At 44.5% G+C, this 18238-nt stretch overlaps 2 protein-coding genes and 1 non-coding gene across 3 annotated transcripts; 2 read left to right on the top strand and 1 right to left on the bottom strand.

Moving 5' to 3' along the window:
- Positions 1-1395: 1395 nt before the first annotated feature.
- Positions 1396-7898, top strand: LOC135394847 (calnexin-like). Its single transcript, XM_064625876.1, has 14 exons — positions 1396-1509; positions 2187-2261; positions 2431-2534; positions 2596-2654; positions 2727-2791; positions 2860-2936; positions 3024-3177; positions 3255-3384; positions 3500-3844; positions 4643-4830; positions 4963-5103; positions 6088-6213; positions 6880-7116; positions 7363-7898. The coding sequence occupies exons 2-14, from the start codon at positions 2190-2192 to the stop codon at positions 7435-7437; spliced, it is 1773 nt and encodes a 590-aa protein (XP_064481946.1). The 5' UTR covers positions 1396-1509; positions 2187-2189; the 3' UTR covers positions 7438-7898.
- A 2-nt stretch (positions 7899-7900) lies between these two features.
- Positions 7901-18173, bottom strand: LOC135394846 (helicase POLQ-like). The gene is made up of 18 exons (XM_064625875.1): positions 17848-18173; positions 17404-17673; positions 17127-17305; positions 16832-17032; positions 16676-16751; positions 15332-15426; positions 15159-15257; positions 14933-15081; positions 14272-14508; positions 12699-12840; positions 12533-12637; positions 12272-12464; positions 10740-10894; positions 10578-10673; positions 8979-9152; positions 8266-8379; positions 8062-8196; positions 7901-7997 (listed from the first exon to the last, which is right to left on the bottom strand). Exons 1-18 carry the CDS (start codon positions 17963-17965, stop codon positions 7926-7928), a joined length of 2610 nt encoding a protein of 869 aa, XP_064481945.1. The 5' UTR covers positions 17966-18173; the 3' UTR covers positions 7901-7925.
- On the top strand, positions 13787-13859 carry Trnaa-ggc (transfer RNA alanine (anticodon GGC)). Its single transcript has one exon. It is a non-coding gene; the product is annotated as a tRNA-Ala (tRNA).
- Positions 18174-18238: the final 65 nt, after the last annotated feature.

The following is an 18238-nucleotide window of genomic DNA, read 5'->3' as shown; positions in this document are numbered from 1 at the left end:
TCACCATCAATTTCAGAATCCCATTCGGAAAACGGTGTGTAGTTGCGATGTGTTTGTGGGGTTCGTACATTTCCTTCAGTACAAATCACATTCTGTGACTTTTCTCCCCTTTCTGATATAACCTTTCCCCGGCGCGATTTGAATTGGTTGAAGTTGAAAGCGGTATGAGTTGAGTGTACTAGAGTTGAGTGTAATAGTGGTAGAGTCGCCCAATCTTTCAACGCTTCTGGCGACATTGCTCCTCGAAGGTTGACTTCCTCACGCCACCACAGGTGGTGGCAGTCTTCCAACGTAGGGCGGAGAACGGAGACCGGGAAGGTATTGTTTAAGTTTTGTGGGTTCTTTCGAAAACTCGTGGACGCGCGTAATGTTTACTGACAGTATTTATATTTGTATAGCGCGTCTTCCGAGCGAGGATGATTTATAATGCGAAATAAAGTAACTATTTTTTTTTTTTTGCGTATTCCGCGTACTTTCTCTGCCTCCAGCACTCCGATACTTAGGCTCCGACTGATTTATCATTCTTTATGTGTCAGAAATGACTCAGAAGTGTCTCACTTGCCCGGACGGTTCGACATCCGCCCTGTATCGTCCGGATAGCGACTTCCCTGATAAGCGCATCAACAGCGGGAATCAGTAGCGAAGCCAGGAAGATATTTCAAAAGGGGCTCTCACCCCCGTTCTCCCTCTCCCAAATACCCTTTTTCATTCCGTGTTAGCGCGGCGAAGCAACTGTGGCTATGAGCGGCGTACAGACGTGGACAGGTGGAGAGAGGACAGCAGAAACGAGTGGAGGACAGGGGTGTTACTATGCGTCCTGGGCCGACTTCAGGAGGAACTATGCTGACATTCGACTGGAAAATGTTCTGAAAACCCAGGGAAAACCCCAGACAGACAGCCGGTGGTAGGATTCGAACCCACCACCTCCAAGTCTTCAGCACGATCATGGCTACCACCAACGAGCGCGGGACGTCCTAACCCGCCCGGCCATGCCGCTGATCCCTGATGCACTACCAAAGGTATGCCGCTGGTAGTGCATTTGGAGGTGAGGCGGGTTAGAATCCGGGCGTCGGCTGTGCTGTCTGGGTGTGTTCCCCGGGGTTTTCCTCAGACGCTTTAAGACCAATGTCGGCACAGTTCCCTGTGAAGTCAACCCAGGATGCATGACCCCCCCGCCCGCTTCACCGTGGACGACTATGGCAAACAGTTCCACCACCAACAGTGTACGATTTCGGGGGGTCCTTTCTATCGTAGGGGTACTGACGCTCAACATGGCGACATCCAAAAATCGGTGTAAAGATAGGGAGCAAAAACGAAACCGTAACCTTCACACGATCAAAGGCGGCCATCTTGTTTGACACGAGCTGCCGTCTCGCCAGTTTCGTACGCGTCGCACCAATCGCATCACTCCACGATACAGGGAACGCTCTGGAATCAGCGTGGTGCGGCCGGCGATGATTGCCTTCTGACTTTCTTCATATAATTTCAAGGGATACTCGAACACATCAGGTATGAGCACTACGCTCTCCCTCTTCTGCCTTTTACAGTTTGCCGTAGGATTTTTTATATTTTTATTACTAATATCTGGTGCCGAGGCACGATCGTGAGTTCAATGTCCTTACTCGGAGTTGCTTTTAGCTGTAACTTTCTATTATTTTTAACGATTTAATCTCATCGGATTGCACGACCCGGTGTACGTACCGGTTGATTGCAATCGTTTAGTTGCTTCCGTAAATTATCCGAATTCAAAAAATATTTTTGCTTTATTTTCTCGTGCTGACAAATCCAATGCCTTGCGCGCCTGATACATAAACAATTCTTCTTTTACAAACCATTTACTGTTCCACATCGTGTGATTTAAAGCGGGTGATTTTCTTCTGCGTACTGCTGTTTTTTATCACTCAACTGCTTACGCAATTACTGGTTGCACTTTAAATGCTGTGCACGCAATGGAGACTCTTGCTCCAATGAGTAATGAGTATCTCCGCGTTAAACTACAACAACTGTTAAAATGATTTTCGTTTCCGTGATATCTGTAAGTACATCATTTATTAGAAGGGATTTGGAGGCAGTTGACGAGGGCCCCCGATTTCCGGTACGACCATTGAAGACAGGAAACTGTTTATCAGCGCGCAGTGTATAGTGTCAAGCAGACGATGTTTTACTAGTGACGTCTTCTGCTGCAGGTGATGCATTTCGGTTTCATTCTACTTACGCTCCTTGCAATTCAAGGAATCCACTGTGAAGATGAAGAAACTAAGGTGAGCTAATCCTGAATTTATTTGTCCCTCTGTCACTTATCGGCTTGCGTTTACCCGAAGCCATTTAGCGATGGCAGCCTGAAAAGTGCTGTAATCCTGTTTGGAACACAACAAAACGAAACGCCCGTATATAATTCTTGCCGAGTACAAGAAGTTACATTTTCTTTAGGAGAAGGCTGAGCCAGCACCCGAGATTGTATATAACATTCCAAAGCCTGCAGGAAACGTATACATTGCAGAACATTTTGACGACCTAGACGCCTTCAAGGAAAGGTACGTGTTCCTCGCGATGGGCAGCAAAGTCTGCGGGATGTTAACACTTGGACGTTTACAGGTGGGTTACATCCGAAGCTACCAAGGATGGCGCGGAAGAAAACATTGCGAAATATGATGGTACAGCACCCTTCTAACTATTTTGAAACATGTTGCACTGTGAATATACTAACACTACGATCACCGCTACAGGTAAATGGGAAGTTGAAGGCGCCGAAAAGAGCCACCTCAGAGGTGATCTGGGCTTGGTTCTCAAAGTAAGTGATGCACAACGACGTTACCTCCTGCGGCAATATCTGCCAGTGCTGACTAACACTTATTTCAGTCCAAGGCACGTCATGCCGCCATTTCCTCAAAGTTGAACAAGCCCTTTGTCTTCGACCACAAGACATTCGTGCTGCAGTGAGTACTCCTGTTCATTCATCAGGGCAATTGTGCGGGTCCGAAAAAGGAAATGGCAGGGACGTTCATGCTTGAATGCTTTCATAGGTACGAGGTGCAGTTCCAGAACGGACAGGACTGTGGGGGAGCGTATATCAAAGTGCTGTCTGATGCTAAAGAGAACGAAGACCTGAAAAAGTTCAATGACAAGTCTCCCTACACAATCATGTTTGGTCCAGACAAGTGCGGGACGGAGCACAAGGTGAGCTATTATTTGGCTGCGTAAAATTGTGCACTAGATTGTGCAGACTTGTGAAGAAATAAACCGTTTGTTTGCAGCTGCACCTGATCTTCCGTCATCGTAACCCAGTGAACGGCACCTACGAAGAGAAACACTGGAAGAAATCCACAAGCCTCAGCAAGTTTGATGAGGTGTTTAAGGACAAGAAAGCACATCTATTCACCTTGAGTAGGTTGCATAAAATAATTTTATTCTACTTCCGCGACCCTTTAGACCGTGTGGGCCACTGCCCACACAAACATAGATGGGAAAAAAATAGCTAAAAATGTCGATCGCTCCGCAGTCCTGAAGCCAGACAACACGTTCGAAATCCTGGTGGACCGTCGTTCCGAGTTCAAGGGCTCCCTTCTCGAAGACTTCAACCCTCCCGTGAACCCCCCGGCCGAGATCGAAGATCCCGACGACCGCAAGCCCGAGGATTGGGACGAGCGGGAGAAAGTACCCGACCCGAATGCCAGCAAGCCCGAGGACTGGGACGAGGACGCCCCGCGACAGATCCAGGACCCCGACGCAAAAAAGCCCGTGGGATGGCTGGATGATGAGCCCCTGCTTGTTCCGGATGCAACTGCGCAAAAGCCAAAGGACTGGGATGATGACATGGATGGGGAGTGGGAAGCGCCTCTTGTCAGTGAGTACACAACTGCGACAGTAGCGTTAGAAGTTGTAAAACGTTTTTTTTTTTTTTACAAGTTCGGAGTAAACAACTGTCACGAGAATGTATATATATAGAAGTATATATATATATTTTTTTTTTTCCCCGAACTGAAGGTTGCCTCTTTAGGGTGAAACCCAATTTTTACCCGTCAAATTGTCCTCACTGAGACTTCTGTAGGAATGCACACTAACCTGTTTGGCAGAAAATGCAGTTACATTACAGTTTGTACCAAACTAGTACCAAACTGTCAGTTTGAGTAACTGAGCCAGATTTCTTCATGAATGTAGTGTACTGGAAGTTTTTCTACCCGAATTTGCTTGAATTTCGAGCACACGTTTATGTGCCGATTTTTACCCCCTGAATTTAGAAAAAAGCGTTTCCCGAAAACTTCATGGTGGCAAGGTGTGTAGTAGAGATGGTGTTGGAAGGGTGGTGGTAGTTTAGTCTTAATTATGCGAAAGAGATGGATGTTTGTATCAGTATGTGTGCCTTGTAGCAAAGCGAGCTGCATTTGCACAGAAAATAATGTTCGGTCCGTAGTGCGATTAATGCTCTTTATCAATGTGCTTCAGCATCCACTCAGTGTTAAACTTATGCAATATGCTCTGAATATCCAAGCTAAGCTTCTGCTTTAATCTGTACAAGTGTGGTCTTGGAGACCACTACTATGTCGCAGTACAGCTCTTTCATGTTCTCAAATGCTGCACTGCATTATGTAGCATGTGTGTTACAGCAACAAAATATGACACTGATGGATTGTGCATCTTCTAGACAATCCAAAGTGCACAGACGTCGGTTGCGGAGAGTGGAAGGCCCCGATGATTGACAACCCCAAGTACAAGGGCAAGTGGAGGGCACCCCTCATCGACAACCCAAACTACAAGGGCAAGTGGAAACCCCGCAAGATCCCCAATCCCCACTATTTTGAAGACCTCAATCCTTACCGCATGACCACAGCGGTGAGTGTCACCTCACTTTAACTCGAAACTCGAACATTAACGTGGACTCCCAACCTCTGAATGTTTTTTTTTTAAAGTTCAATCGCTTCTGCGTAGCGTAGCCCTTACTCTGGGGCGTCTCTCTCTCAATAGGTGGCAGTTGGCTTTGAGCTCTGGTCCATGTCTGCCGACATCCTCTTCGACAATGTGGTTATCGCGGACGACCCGGTTGTCGCGGATCAGTGGGCTACTGACACGTGGGTGCTCAAGAAGGAAGCTGGGGACAGGGAAACGGTAGGAACTTTTTTTTTTTCAAATATTTATTTCTTTTGAGATTTTGGCGCTTCATCACTGTGTAATTTTATAGTATTTTTGTATGTCAGACCTGCTTATAAATTGGTGACTTGTACATCAAAGTTGAAATGCAATGGATGCCTAATGGATGTTGTACTATTGCTTAAAATGGCATAGGTTCCAGTGAGGGCTGTCAAGTATATCCAGATTTCATGAATACTGAAGCGAATATTTGGATTCAAATTGAATATGGAATTCTATCTACAAATTTGGAATCAAATCAATGTCTCTTCCAAACTGGATATATTCAAATGGTCCTGGATCTGCACTCATAAAGCCCCTTTTAAAATGCCAGAAAGGTTATCCCTAAATCGAGGCCAGTGCTGTTTTATACAACTGCATGCATATATTATGTACATATAATGCATTTAAGTGTTCAATTCTGTGTATAACTATTGATCTGATTGCATAACTATTCACTTCACTAATTACTTTCGCTTTAAAATTACCATTAGCACAGACCTAGTTGTTAGTGTGTCAAAGAACATCAGAAAGGTGCCTTTTCCTCTCCTCAGTCTGCACAGTGCACGAAGAAACATGTCGACCTCCACTTAAATTTCATTGTATGCAGGTACACGTGTAAGCAGGTTTGATATGATAATAATGTTGAAGGTGCACACCTCCAGATTGTGCCGAAGGGCAGGCTGACTTCGTGGAAGTACTATCTGGGCTGGTTTCTCTACGCAACGTACGCGGGCGTTCCCATTGGTTCATACGTCTGGTACATCTTGAAGTTGGTTCGGGAGGTACCGGTTCGCAGCCGTACTAGTCACGATTGCCACTGCTATCCCCCCCCTCGCTTACGTAGCCGGTAGAGAAGCTGTGCCTCTGTACGAGCCTTGGTGTTGTAGTGCCACGTCAGAAATTGTGAAGTTTGTGTGTAGCTTGCTTGAGCGTAGTACTATGTTGCCCTTGCCCACGTAGGACGGCTTGTTTATGCGTCTCTTGAAGTACACGGAGAAGTATCCCTGGCTATGGGCTGTCTACACGCTGGCCATAGGCCTACCGGTTGTGCTTTTCATCTGCTTCTGTTGCACGTCGAGCTCCTCGGTAAGCATGAACGTTTCGATATGTGTAACAGTAACCCAGCCACTAGATGAGCATACTACATGAACATACAGTCATGAACTTAAGAGTCATGCTTAGAATAATGCGAGAGCCATGATAGGAAGCATCGGGTTCCACTTGTTGCACAAGTCATGTGTGCTTGTGTCATTCACTCTGGTTGATTTACAATATAGTCTGCCAGGGATTGTTTCAGTAGCCCCGACACCTGCCAAAAAATCCCGAAAGTTCACGCCGCCCTATCTCTCTTGCTCTTTCGCTCATATGAATGAATGACATGAATCAAATGGAACTATGAATGTGTAGATACTCCATGGGTTCATTGAACACAATCCAAGTAGAATGTCAAAGAAAAGTCATTTCTGCCAGCTATTGTTTGGTAATGGATCATTTGTGTAAGTGGTGCTTGACATTTACTCACACCAACTCGGATATATTGATACCTTCTGTTCTGCATTTTTAAATTCCCACATTATCTGCCGAAAATTATTGTAACTATTGCCACTCACTACTTATAAAAAGTGGTGTAAGACCCTCTACTTTGTACTTGCCTCGCCTTTGCGTAGTGCATGTAGAGCGAGCATGCTGTCAGGGAAACTGACAAAGCTTTCAAGCCTACTGGTACTTAAACCCGGCTTTAAAAAATTGCAGGGCAAAACTGCGACCGCAGCAGCAGCTGCCGCTAAGCACAAGAAATTCGACGACGCACCTCTCGCTGAGGATGAGCAACATGAAGAGGAGAAAGCAGAAGAGAATGCTGCCATAGAAGAGGAAGAAGAGGAAGAGGAGGCTGCTGCAGGCAATGAAGAGGAGTTGCAGCAGGAAGAGACCGGTGCAGGGGATAAGGAAGGTGTGGAGAGCACCTCTGAAGAAGGCAGCGGGGAAGGGGTAAGTAGTTTAACAGACTGCTCAGTGCTAAGGTCTGGACCCAAACCAAAACAAACAACTTGTCACATGGTTTCTTATCTGCGGAATCACCGGGCAGAACATTTCAAAATGTTCGTTTTTTCGAGCGTATAATTCATAATTGAATTTTATAGCAAGGCTTCATGAAGTGGACTCTGACACAGAAGGAAATGATGACTTTTTTTTTTCCCCAAATATTTTACTCAGCGTTGCTCTTACTCATTGCAGGACGAGGCAACCGAAGATGGCGGAGCGGGAGACTCAAAAAAATCTCCACGAAGAAGGCGTGCTCGCAGAGACTAGGAAAGTGCCTGCATTTTTGGCAAGGACATTTTTTGCATGTGCAAGCCACATAAGTGATCCTACTTGAAGCCTAGGAAGGTGTTTCGTTGACTTTTTTGACATGAGACTGGGAAGGGGGCATGAGGGGGGGGGGGGGAGGGGGAGTTAGGTTTATGCCATTGAAGCCGTGTCGTTGGTCATTTAGAGAGCCACTTGAGTTCAACCTTTGTTGTGCACATTGTACATCTCCCGCGCAAGATACGAAAAATGCATATTCATCTCGTCTCATTTGTCTCCCCGGAGCAATGGTCTTTTCTTCAGCAGCTTTAGTTTATAGGCCAGTCTTTTTCGTACATTGTCCCCATTGAATGGGAAGAAGTTTACCAGTGTGTGTGCGTGTGTGATCAGGATGGATGGTTGTGTACATGTGCTTTGTAAGTTATTTAATAAAGGCTGTCCTAGGTCAAAGAATATCAAACATACCTCCTGCCTACGTGCCTGTATTCTATCTATGTGGCCAGCCCTTCCACCATGTCTTCCGCTTCCTCTTGTAGGTCCTCCGCCTTCTTGAGTAGAATGAGCTAAAGAAAAAAGAGGTGAGCATTTGTAAGCGAGAGATGTTAGCATAAAAGGGGGACTACTTACCTTTGCTGCAGAGATGATTTGACTAGCAACTTTCCTTGGCATGTGGTCTATCTTGTCGACCAGGTCTTTCGCTTCTGCTCTAGCAATGAGTACTAAAGTTTTGAAGCCTGCTTGGTACAGCTGCCTTGCACGGCCCTGTCGGAGAAAACGTGGGGGAAAAAAGAATGTGAAACGGAACTGTACTCTACGTACTGAACTACGTACCCTCTTCACCGAAGGCAGCTCCATGAGGGGAATGAGTTCAGCTGTGACACAATGAGACAGGCGTTGTACAAAGCTCGGCATCAGGTCTCTGTACGCCCAGAATTCTGGAAACTCCTACACAGACATTTCTATCCTCATTTCGAAAAAAAGGGCTAAATGAAATACAGTGAACCCTCGTTAATATGACCACTGCCGTTCCCGCGGATTTTTGTCATGAAGCGAATTGTCATATTAACGAGAAACGGACCCTCCGCGGACCGGACACACAGCTACACACAACAAAAGCTGACGTAATTATGATTTATTTTCTGAAAAAATCTGTTAGCAATGACTACGTCAAACAGTTTTCAGTCATTAATTTTTCTAAATGGATAATAGCACCATCAGTTGCGGACACGTTATCGACCTTTATCTGCTCAAAACATAACGAGGCAACCTATGTCGCCCTCTGAGCGAGGTACGACATAGCCTCTCCCGAGGGGCTACTCTGAGGGTCATGTGACGTGGTCATAATAGCGGGAATAATGCCCGTGTTTGACCCTATACTTGTGACAAACATCTTGGTCATTGTCCGATAAACGGATTGTCATATTAACGAGAGGGATTTACATGCCCGGCGGAACGGTTCCCCGAGAAAAAGGGTCATAAAGCGAATATGTCAGATTAATGGGGGTCATATTAACGAGAGTTCACTGTACTGTGCACGAGGCTACCTCGCAGAAGTGATGTATTGCAGACGCGGATGCAGCAGCCGAAACGAGCAGTGTCTGAACGTTTCCGCGCTGCTCGTTGAACCGCTCCGCGACCTTCCATATGCTCTGTTGGTTCCAGAGGTCATTCAGCTGCATCGTCAGGTAGAAACGGCTGAGCAGCGATGTTTCTTCCGCCTGCAACGAAAAGTGCACTTACTGTGCCTGTGTTGTACTTTGCGTTAACTCGGTTTTCAACGTGTGATCTATCTTGGGAAAAGAAAAGAAACACCATGCTTTCCAAACATATTTTTTATGAATTGTTTATTAAATATATTATTTATTATTGTAAATTTGATACGCAAATGGTACTATTTTCATGTATGTAATAAGGTGTACAAGAAGGGGGCCCTTTTAGACCAATGCGATGCCGACTACGCTAATACACTGCAAAGTGGTGTACCAATGCCGTGGCAACCATAAAAGGATACACGCAATTCTGTGCCATATCAACTACCAGCTCACCGGTGTTGAGAGCCATGGTAGAGTGGAGTGCTTCTAGTGATCGACATTAATATTATATTAAATTCATTATATTAATTATATATCATTAATTAATCATATTAAATTGGTATCAATAAATGGTCCTGGGTTAACACTTACTTCGAGGCTATTTCCCAAGTTTCACTCATTACATGCAACCGCACAGAGTTGTTGTCTCTGTCCTGATCAACACATCACAAGGAATCATTGCTATCAGCATGTTTACTAATAAGCATAGATTGAGAAGTTACCCGTCAAAAAGAACTCGTTACAAGTTAAGTTACCATGTGAAAAATGTAACTAAGTTAATAACGAAGTTCTTCAGCCTGAAATGTAACTCGCAGTTACTGAGTTACTTAAAAAAACTAACGAGTTACTTCCAAGTTACTTCGGACACAAAATAGCATTACGCAGGCTCAGCGCGCGTGAGCAGTTGAGTTAGACCTTGAGTTGCCTGCGGAGGTGGGCAACACGCTTAGATAGTTTTCGTTTATGTACAACAATAGACCTCTCTCTGTTTGTGAACAAATGACGTCATAGTGTTCGACAGCGCCACAAATTTGGTAGAATTGAACTACGCTCGAAGCTACAGGTGAACAAGGTCGCGCCCAAAAGCCACGGTGTTGAGGGGATTACGATATTGTTCCTTAAAGGGACGCGACCCTCGGTTCTGCTTTTCTTTCAATGGGAGGCACAGAACAAGTGCCCGTTCGATCTATTCGAAGCTTTGCATCTAACTCCCTGTGGGCGCACAATGGTTCAGCTTCATTTCAATGGCAGCGGTTCTTACTTCATGAATAAAATGCATGGCATTGATTGGATATCACGTTTTATGGCAAAAAATGCCATGAAGGAACCGGAGAGAAAGCCAGAAAATATGTGGACGTGAGTGAAAAGCGAGTTAAAAGTAACTTGGAACTTAACTTACTTTGGCAAAGTTACCTGAAAAAGGAACGAGTTCCCCCGAAAGTTACCACGGCGCAAAAGTAGCGAGTTCAGTTACAAGTTACCAAAAAAAGGAACTTAGTTACAGTAACGAGTTACTTGTAACGAGTTACCTCGAACTCTGCTAATAAGCACCTTAAGGAGACGCCCTGATGCCAGTCGCGTGACTAAGCACTCTGTGACTCCCACAGCTTCTGCAACCTGCAACTCTTCTTTGTTCAGTGCCGTATACTATAAAAAAAAGAGGAGAGCCTGTAATGAATAATGTCTGTAAAAAAAAATGCAGACAATCCACACAATCCTATAGTAGCTGGGAGGGTCGAGCGATCCGACGCTCAATTTCCTCGGTGTGATCAGGTACAGAAGGTGCAGGTGGCACTGGAGAGCAAGATGACGCAAGGCGACCTTGAGGTCTTCGTAAACGGGAACGGCCATTGCCGGCTCCATACAACCTGTAAGAGAAACAGCCAATTAAGAATCTATCAGTGATGGTCAGTAGTTAACTACATGTAGTTAAACTACTAGTTAAACTACCTGATTATAGTTAAAAAGTAGTTAACTACTAGTTAAACTACTATTTTAAGTAGTTAACTACAGTAGTTAGGTTACTGAAGGCGCCAACTACACTTCCTATTTTGCCACAAGCTTTACGGCACGATTGTGCTTCCGACTTTTACCTTGAGCTACTTGTTTGATGAGAACAGAGGTGCAGAGCAACTGTGTTGTGCGTGTGTACCTAAATCTTCACTCTTAATGCTCGTCTAGTGAAGCCTCATTTGATTTGCTGTGAAATAATTGTGCAGCTTAGTTTATCGCGTAGGCACGGAAAGAATCCCGCCGCAAGCTTTGTATTTGATGATCGTAGCAATGGCTTGAGCCAAAGTTTATTATTGCTTGTGATTCATATTTAGGTGTCCAAGAACACTACAAGGGATTGGTGTTGGTGGACAACGTTAAGTAGTTATAGATGTAGTTAAACTACATTGCAGTAGTTAAAAAAGTAGTTTGAACTGCTCCTCTGAAAAGTAGTTGAACTACTAGTTAAACTACTCAATCACAAAGTAGTTAGTAGTTATAGTTAAGCTACTGTGGAAGTAGTTAGTGGCCATCACTGCCATCTATGCACTTCAAATGCACCCACAAGCTCGAGCCCTTCAGATTTTCATAGCAGTGATTTTCAGCAAACTGCAGCTGCTAAATTTACTATTAATGGCAGAACATAGCCCTGTTCCACTCTCTTTTGTCGAGATTTCTTTCCGGGCATTACTACAGTTAAGTTTTCTTCTCATCCATCAGTATCTCAGTATCAGTGTCTCGTGTCAATGCCGGCAGTATCACTTGTGTCGGGCAATGGCAAGGCTCCAAGCAGGTCACATGAGTCGAGTTTAACCTCTGCAGGAATGTCGCAGATCAATTGAAAATGTTACGTAATTGTGCGTTAGGAGGAGATTCCACAAAAAATTCGGAGGTCTGTGACACATGGCCATTTCTGCAAGATTTCCCGCAATCATAGATTCACGGAATGCTAGTGGCTTTTGTTATGAGTGCAGATCCCTATTTTCTACCAACGTTTGTAAGGTTTTTGTCGTAGAATAAGCTGCTCACCGACTGCAAGCGTGTATCATAACGATTATCACAGGTGCAATGAGGCGAAAGATTTGGAATTGCAGAACAAAAATCTACCGAAAGCAAAATAAAACACAATCAACTCTCGTTTAAGATGCCACATTCTTGAAAAAATTTCACGCGGCCACATCACCTAAAAAATTTCTCAAATTTTTTTTTTGAAATTTCAAAAAAGTTTCAAGAATTTATTGCGGCCACATCACCTCTAAAGCAGCCTCGTCCCAACGACGTTGACTGCAGTTGGCCCGCTTTCGTACACTGAAGGAGTCCCGCAGAGCACAACCGATTCACGGACTCCTGGACGACGTCTGCGATATCTTTGTCTTGTTCCTTCAGCTGCAGCGCCATCAGCGTGCCACTCACAAAGCTTTCGACATCAGCTATACTTTCAGCGATCTGCACGAAACTCTCACAATCACACGGTGTCTCACCGCTCACATAAGATGACTGGGAAACGACTTAACCTTAAGTCCCACGAGACTTAGGAGCAAAACGTCGAGGCCCCGTCCTTCATCTTTGAGCAGGCCACTTTGGCAACTACCCACTGGGGACTGCAGGAGCTGCAATACCTGTATCGAAGAGTGCCTTTAGTTATATGAGATCGTGACTGCAATGATAGTGTTTCCTCGCCTTATCTTCCTCCCCTTTTCTGATGATGAGAATGCTTTCCCCTGAGGAGTCGATGCCTGCTCTGCCTGCTCGCCCTACCATTTGCTGGTAAACGCTTCGGGTTAGGAACTCTGTGCCAGTGTATGGAGACTTGAGTATCACCCTTTGTTGTGCAGGAAATAATATGCTTTGTAAATTTAAATGTCATACTTATGAAATGCACATATGTAACGCGTTGTGTACATAGCACCCATACATAAGACTCTCTGTTTTCTGCGATTTCAGGGCATGTATTGTAAACTCCTTCCCATAAAGTTCCTATAAACTGTGTAGATACTGGAGGATCTTTCAGCAGGTACAAAATAGTTGCAGGCGAAAGACCGCATCAGAGGAGAACACGAGACATCATGTATGTAATGTTGAGCCGCAACAGTGCTATCTGTAATTTTATAAAATATTTTTTGTTGCCACATTATCCAAGAAAATAAAGTGTTTCCCGTTTCGAGCAGCCGTTGACTGCTTGCCGCGGAAAACTGCGGAATTTACGAGTCTGTGCCGCAGAATTCTGAATTTGTTGCAGCAGAAAACAGAGGGCCTTACCCGTACATGAGCAAAAGGCTGCAGCAGTATATATAGTGTATAGACATTGCAGTTGCTGCATTTTGGAAAGACAACATAGCATAAAATTGACAACAACACAAAACTCCTCCTTTCACACACACACACACACGACACAAGTATGACGCATCTCCCCGGGCAACTTGAGGCTTGTGTTCTGTTTGTCTCTTTGTATGTTCCAGCCTCGGAACAATTACCTACTTTCCAACACGAAACGTTGCTGCCTTAGATGATGATGAGTTTACCAATTTGCTGTACCAACATGGAAACATTCCCGCCTCAAATGGCAAGGAAATGAAACATCCCATCTCACTTTCTGCCGCTTTGCAGCTTAATACAATTTCTTCCAATGTCTTTCATTTGTGCCTCTAGCTAACTCTCGGCTTGAACACATAAAGCCAAATACCGTACGACAGACCCCTGTCTCACCCCACTGAACACAGTAACTGCTGAACATGAGATAACTGATGTTCTGTCGCTGAAAAAGGTGTGCTAGCTTAGCTCAATTGGTAGAGCCCTGGACCGGCAATCCAGAAGATGTGGGTTCGACTCCTACAGCTGGCTAACTTTTTCAGTGACTTTCATCTTTCAACAGTAACTGTGTTTACATGGACTGATATGTCGACTGAAAGCCCCAGTTGACTAATTGTCAAGGTCGAATGGCGAGGGTTTACATGACGATCGACTGAGATTCCCAAAGTCGCAGAGCACTCAACTGAAGCTTAGGGGAAGTGCTGGATAAGTTGCATGTTATCTGAACAACCTCATCCTAGCGACTTGTTTTCGCTGTGTCGACATCTCCATTAGGTTCATATACGCTGGTTTACATGCAGAGGAGAGATCGACTTCTCTCGTACAGTCAACTTTCATTGCCTCCATGTAAAGTTGTAAACACGCCTACCGACATGTTGCCACTCACAGCCAAGTACACCTTAGTTTACGATCTGCCGACTTGCAAGAATCCGTAGCAGCTCACCTTTTTGCGGGCAAATTGACACCCGCAGCCAGGGTCGAAGTGCAGGCCAGACATGACAGCACCCCGAGAGAGTACGCCTCTTCCACAAGCCTCCTCTCTTCCGTCGTAAGCCCACTGTGGTGGTAAGCCACACTGGACGGGATGGTCTTTCGTAACACCGAGCAGACGTGGCCAGTTTCCGTTTCCAGTGCACGTAGAAGAGCGAGCTTTTCCGCTTTCTTGTGTTCTTTCAATTCACTAAATTACAGAATCCGCGCACATAAAACGCTACTCGGAAAGTGGAAGTACGAAAGTCGGTGGTAAGGCCCGTGTCTACTCCTATCTTGCATCATAGTCACTTTGGGTAACACCCCCCCCAAGACCCCAGGAACAAACTTTGAGAAAGTGCAACTTCCACGGACGTGCAAACTGCCTGTTTTGCATTATGGTCATTTTGGGTCCCCAAAGAGCTCAGAAATGCTCGGCAAAGCAGTGCATCTGACATTTTAAATATGTGAGATGCACTGCTTTTTTCCTTTTTTTTTTACACCCAAAGGTCTGCACCTGATATTGCCCGTTTCTGTCCAGTCGAACACCTTAAACTCCTTTTTAACACCCCCTTTCTCGATTTTTAAAGGCCATAAAACCTGTAAAAATAAAGGTACAGAAAAAAAACACTCACCATGGAAGAAATTTTGTGAGCAGGAGGGCCACATTTTCGCAGTTTTTCTTTGTGGGACAGAACACGAGGCAAGAATTTTTTGGGATGACCTCTCTCACCAGCACAGTCAGTAGCTCTGGATCCTGTTGCTTCATTTGTGCGTTACTGTCCTGCAATTTTAGAAAAAGCAAGGTTCCCCCGAGAACAAGCATGGAAAGCTTTCTTAAGGAAATGGTAAGGTACATACATCGCAAGAAAGCTTTCTCACTGGCCTGATTGGCTTCTCCTCCTTGGGGGCAAATTCAAAAATTGTGCGCTCCAACTTGACATACTCCTTCAGCTCCACCTGGTGATGCATACTTTTTTTTTTTTACTTTGCAAACCTATAAGTCCTGAATAACTGCGACGCCAAATACTTACTGGCCTGAAAGAGCCTACAAAATCATCTGCGTCTAGGAAGTTCTTCAGGTCACTCATGTTTCCTAGTGTGGCACTCATGCCAATGATGTGTGCGTCTGGAAAAGATCTTATGTCTTACTTACAGATCTAACCGTTTCATGACGACTCAAGTGTCAGCAGTCACTATAGGCTGAAGTTCGCCAGTCACAGTTAATCCTTGGATGGAGCAAATGCCTTTTTAAAGTAGTATATTTGCTTGGCAAAATTAATTTACTGGAATCACAAATCACAGCCTCTTAAGATTCTGAGCTCGTTTGCACGAACATTGAGAGAATTCTTCAATGGCGTCCTCAGTAGCTTTGGCAGTGCTTTTCGCGCAAGCAGCTTTGAGAACACTAGCGCTTGCCCGAAGCACTACTGAAGCTACTGAGGACACCACTGAGGAAGCTCCTCAACGTTCATGCAAGTGGGCTCAGATGCGTTCTAACCTGAGGATAGACTATGAATAGAGCTATGGCTCTCCGTATGAAAAAAATAAATGAAAATACACACAATAACAAACACTGAGGAAGTTCCTCAATGCTGTCCTCAGTACTTGCCAGTGCCCTCTGTACAAGTAGCATTGATGGCAGTAGCGCATGACCAAAGCACTCCCGCAGCTACTGGGAACACCACTGAGGAATCTCATCAACGTTTGTGCAACTTCCGCAATTCTCAAAACATTCAGCTTACGAGAGAACGCAAATTAAGCGTGTGAAGAAAATATAAATGATTTTCCTTCCCTAATAGAACCTCCAGACCCAACCAAAGCTCTAGGATGTTCCCATGTGATGCTTGAAATTTGTATACAAAATATTACGGCACAATTTGCAGCAAATTATTTATAATTCCTTTTTTTTTTTCCTGCAACATCTCTCCTGTGATGCAACCTTCCAATGCTTGCCCTGTGGAACTTCTGAGCCCCAGCTCAAAATTATTACTTGTTTTTTTTAAATGCTCCCAACAGTCATCAACGAGGTGAAAACAGTAAGCTCCGCACTTTCCCTGCTTTTTGGGAACCGAGAACAAAGTCATATAAATGTACAAAGTGATACAAACATGTATATACAAATAAATAAATACAATATCAAATAATATAACAAATAAATAATAATAAATAAATAAATACAAATAAATATACAAAGTGATACAAATGTGTACATTTGGATAGTCATTCGCACTGTAAACAACACTTTGAAACACATAGAGGGAAGAAAATTTATCAGAATCTTCCATTTAAATGGAAACGCAGAGCACTGATTGCAAGCTACTGCAAAAAACATTGCGTTTGCTCAAAGCCATGCCACAAGCAGGGAATCAACGTACGAGAGAGTCGTTTGATCTTCACCAAAGCTGTTTCCAGCGTTGCACCTCGACTGCTTCCATCACCAAGCATGTGTAACTGCAAGCAACACGACGACATAAATCGTAATGAACACTCGTCGAGCAAATAGCTGTAGAATCAACAAAGCCGTCACGTACCTCGTCAACAATTACGAGGCCAATCTCATCGAGGCGCTTCAGTTCAATTAAGGAGTTCACGAGAAAATGCGCCTTCTCTATTGTAGCAATGTAAACCGCACAACGGCGACGACGTTTTGTCGGTGGGATCTGGCCCCTGCTACCGGCGTACTCTTCGACCAGGAAGCCCAAGTCGACTCCGAAGCCGGAAAGGCCCCGTACCTGCATTTGTGGTATCATCTGACAGTGTCATTACGTGATACATGCAACTTCTTTGGGGGGGGAATAAGAGAGAAACGAGGGAATGTGTTTGTACCTTTTCTTGCACAATTGAAACATAGGGTAGAACAAACAACACATTCTTCTGGTTACAGATGATTTCTTTGAATGCCAGAATTTCGGCTACAAGCGTCTTCCCACCGCTCGTGGGAAGCGAATAGATGAGGTTCTTTCTTTCATTGAGAGCTGGAAGGCTCAGACATTCCTTCTGCCATTCTAACCAAAAAAGAGGAATATTTATTAACTGAAAGTAAGTCCCATAACTTAAAAACCCGAGACTAAAGTAAGTGTCTAGAATTCGACGTTTCTCCTACCGTACAACTCTGAAATTCCACGGTGCACGTTGAGTAGGTGCTTCACAATCGCAGGAAGGCCAAAGAATGAAGCGTCATTCTGTGCCTCTTCCACTTGGTGAGGAGTAAGCGACAGGTTGAGAGACCGGCGGGTATTTTCTTTGAGTTTCTCTTTCACTTGATCAATTAGGGAATGTGACAATGGTGAAGACATAAGAGGAGTAAGGAAACTAGTTTCCATGATACTGGTGTTTAGGGCACATTTTGGTGGTGACAGCTTTACAACTTTCCCTGCAAGACATGTAAGTCGTAGTTAGAAGCATAGCACTTAAAAAGCAGCGTTGGAGATAAGCCATTTCAGGTAACTCGTTACTGCAGCTATGGGCTGCAGCAGCTTTCGCAACTTGTAACGAGCAAGCAATACGACGCCACAAGATGGGAATGCCTTCATTAAATATAGCTTACGTGGTGGTTTATATTGTGGTAATTTCTTCTCCACTTTGTCCATGAGTTCGGAGGTTTCCCTCATAAAGGAATCGTCGTGATTACAAACACCGAATGAACTGTCAAATTGGTCATCCATGATCCATATAACCAAAAAGAGATACAATCACATAACTAGATGAGGAATCGACGAAACAACGTGTCAACCGATGCAGAGACGCAATCGCAAAAACGCATCATGGGGTACAACACTGATAAAGGCCAATAACTTGTCAAAACATGATTATAAAAGTAAGTAACTGAAAACAGAAAGCAACCAGACGAAACGCGCGCCGGTGAAACAAACAAGCTTGACTTTTTAATCGCTCTTGCACTCGCTCAAAGTCATGGCGGCGCCACGGCGCCACTTACT

Source organism: Ornithodoros turicata, chromosome 5, assembly GCF_037126465.1.
Source record: "Ornithodoros turicata isolate Travis chromosome 5, ASM3712646v1, whole genome shotgun sequence".
Taxonomy (NCBI): Eukaryota; Metazoa; Arthropoda; class Arachnida; order Ixodida; family Argasidae; genus Ornithodoros; species Ornithodoros turicata.
This window is presented reverse-complemented; position numbering and strand designations above follow the sequence as displayed.

Excerpts from the sequence above, each read along its gene's own strand:
- LOC135394847 (XM_064625876.1), top strand. The coding sequence starts at position 2,190 with ATGCATTTCGGTTTCATTCTACTTACGCTCCTTGCAATTCAAGGAATC. Across the intron at positions 2,655-2,726 it reads AAACATTGCGAAATATGATG|GTAAATGGGAAGTTGAAGGC; the intron begins GTACAGCACCCT and ends TCACCGCTACAG. Across the intron at positions 3,845-4,642 it reads GTGGGAAGCGCCTCTTGTCA|ACAATCCAAAGTGCACAGAC; the intron begins GTGAGTACACAA and ends TGCATCTTCTAG.
- LOC135394846 (XM_064625875.1), bottom strand. The coding sequence starts at position 17,965 with ATGGATGACCAATTTGACAGTTCATTCGGTGTTTGTAATCACGACGAT. Across the intron at positions 10,895-12,271 it reads GGGACGAGGCTGCTTTAGAG|GTTGTATGGAGCCGGCAATG; the intron begins GTGATGTGGCCG and ends TTTCTCTTACAG. Across the intron at positions 9,153-10,577 it reads CATCAGGGCGTCTCCTTAAG|GCGGAAGAAACATCGCTGCT; the intron begins GTGCTTATTAGC and ends TTTTCGTTGCAG.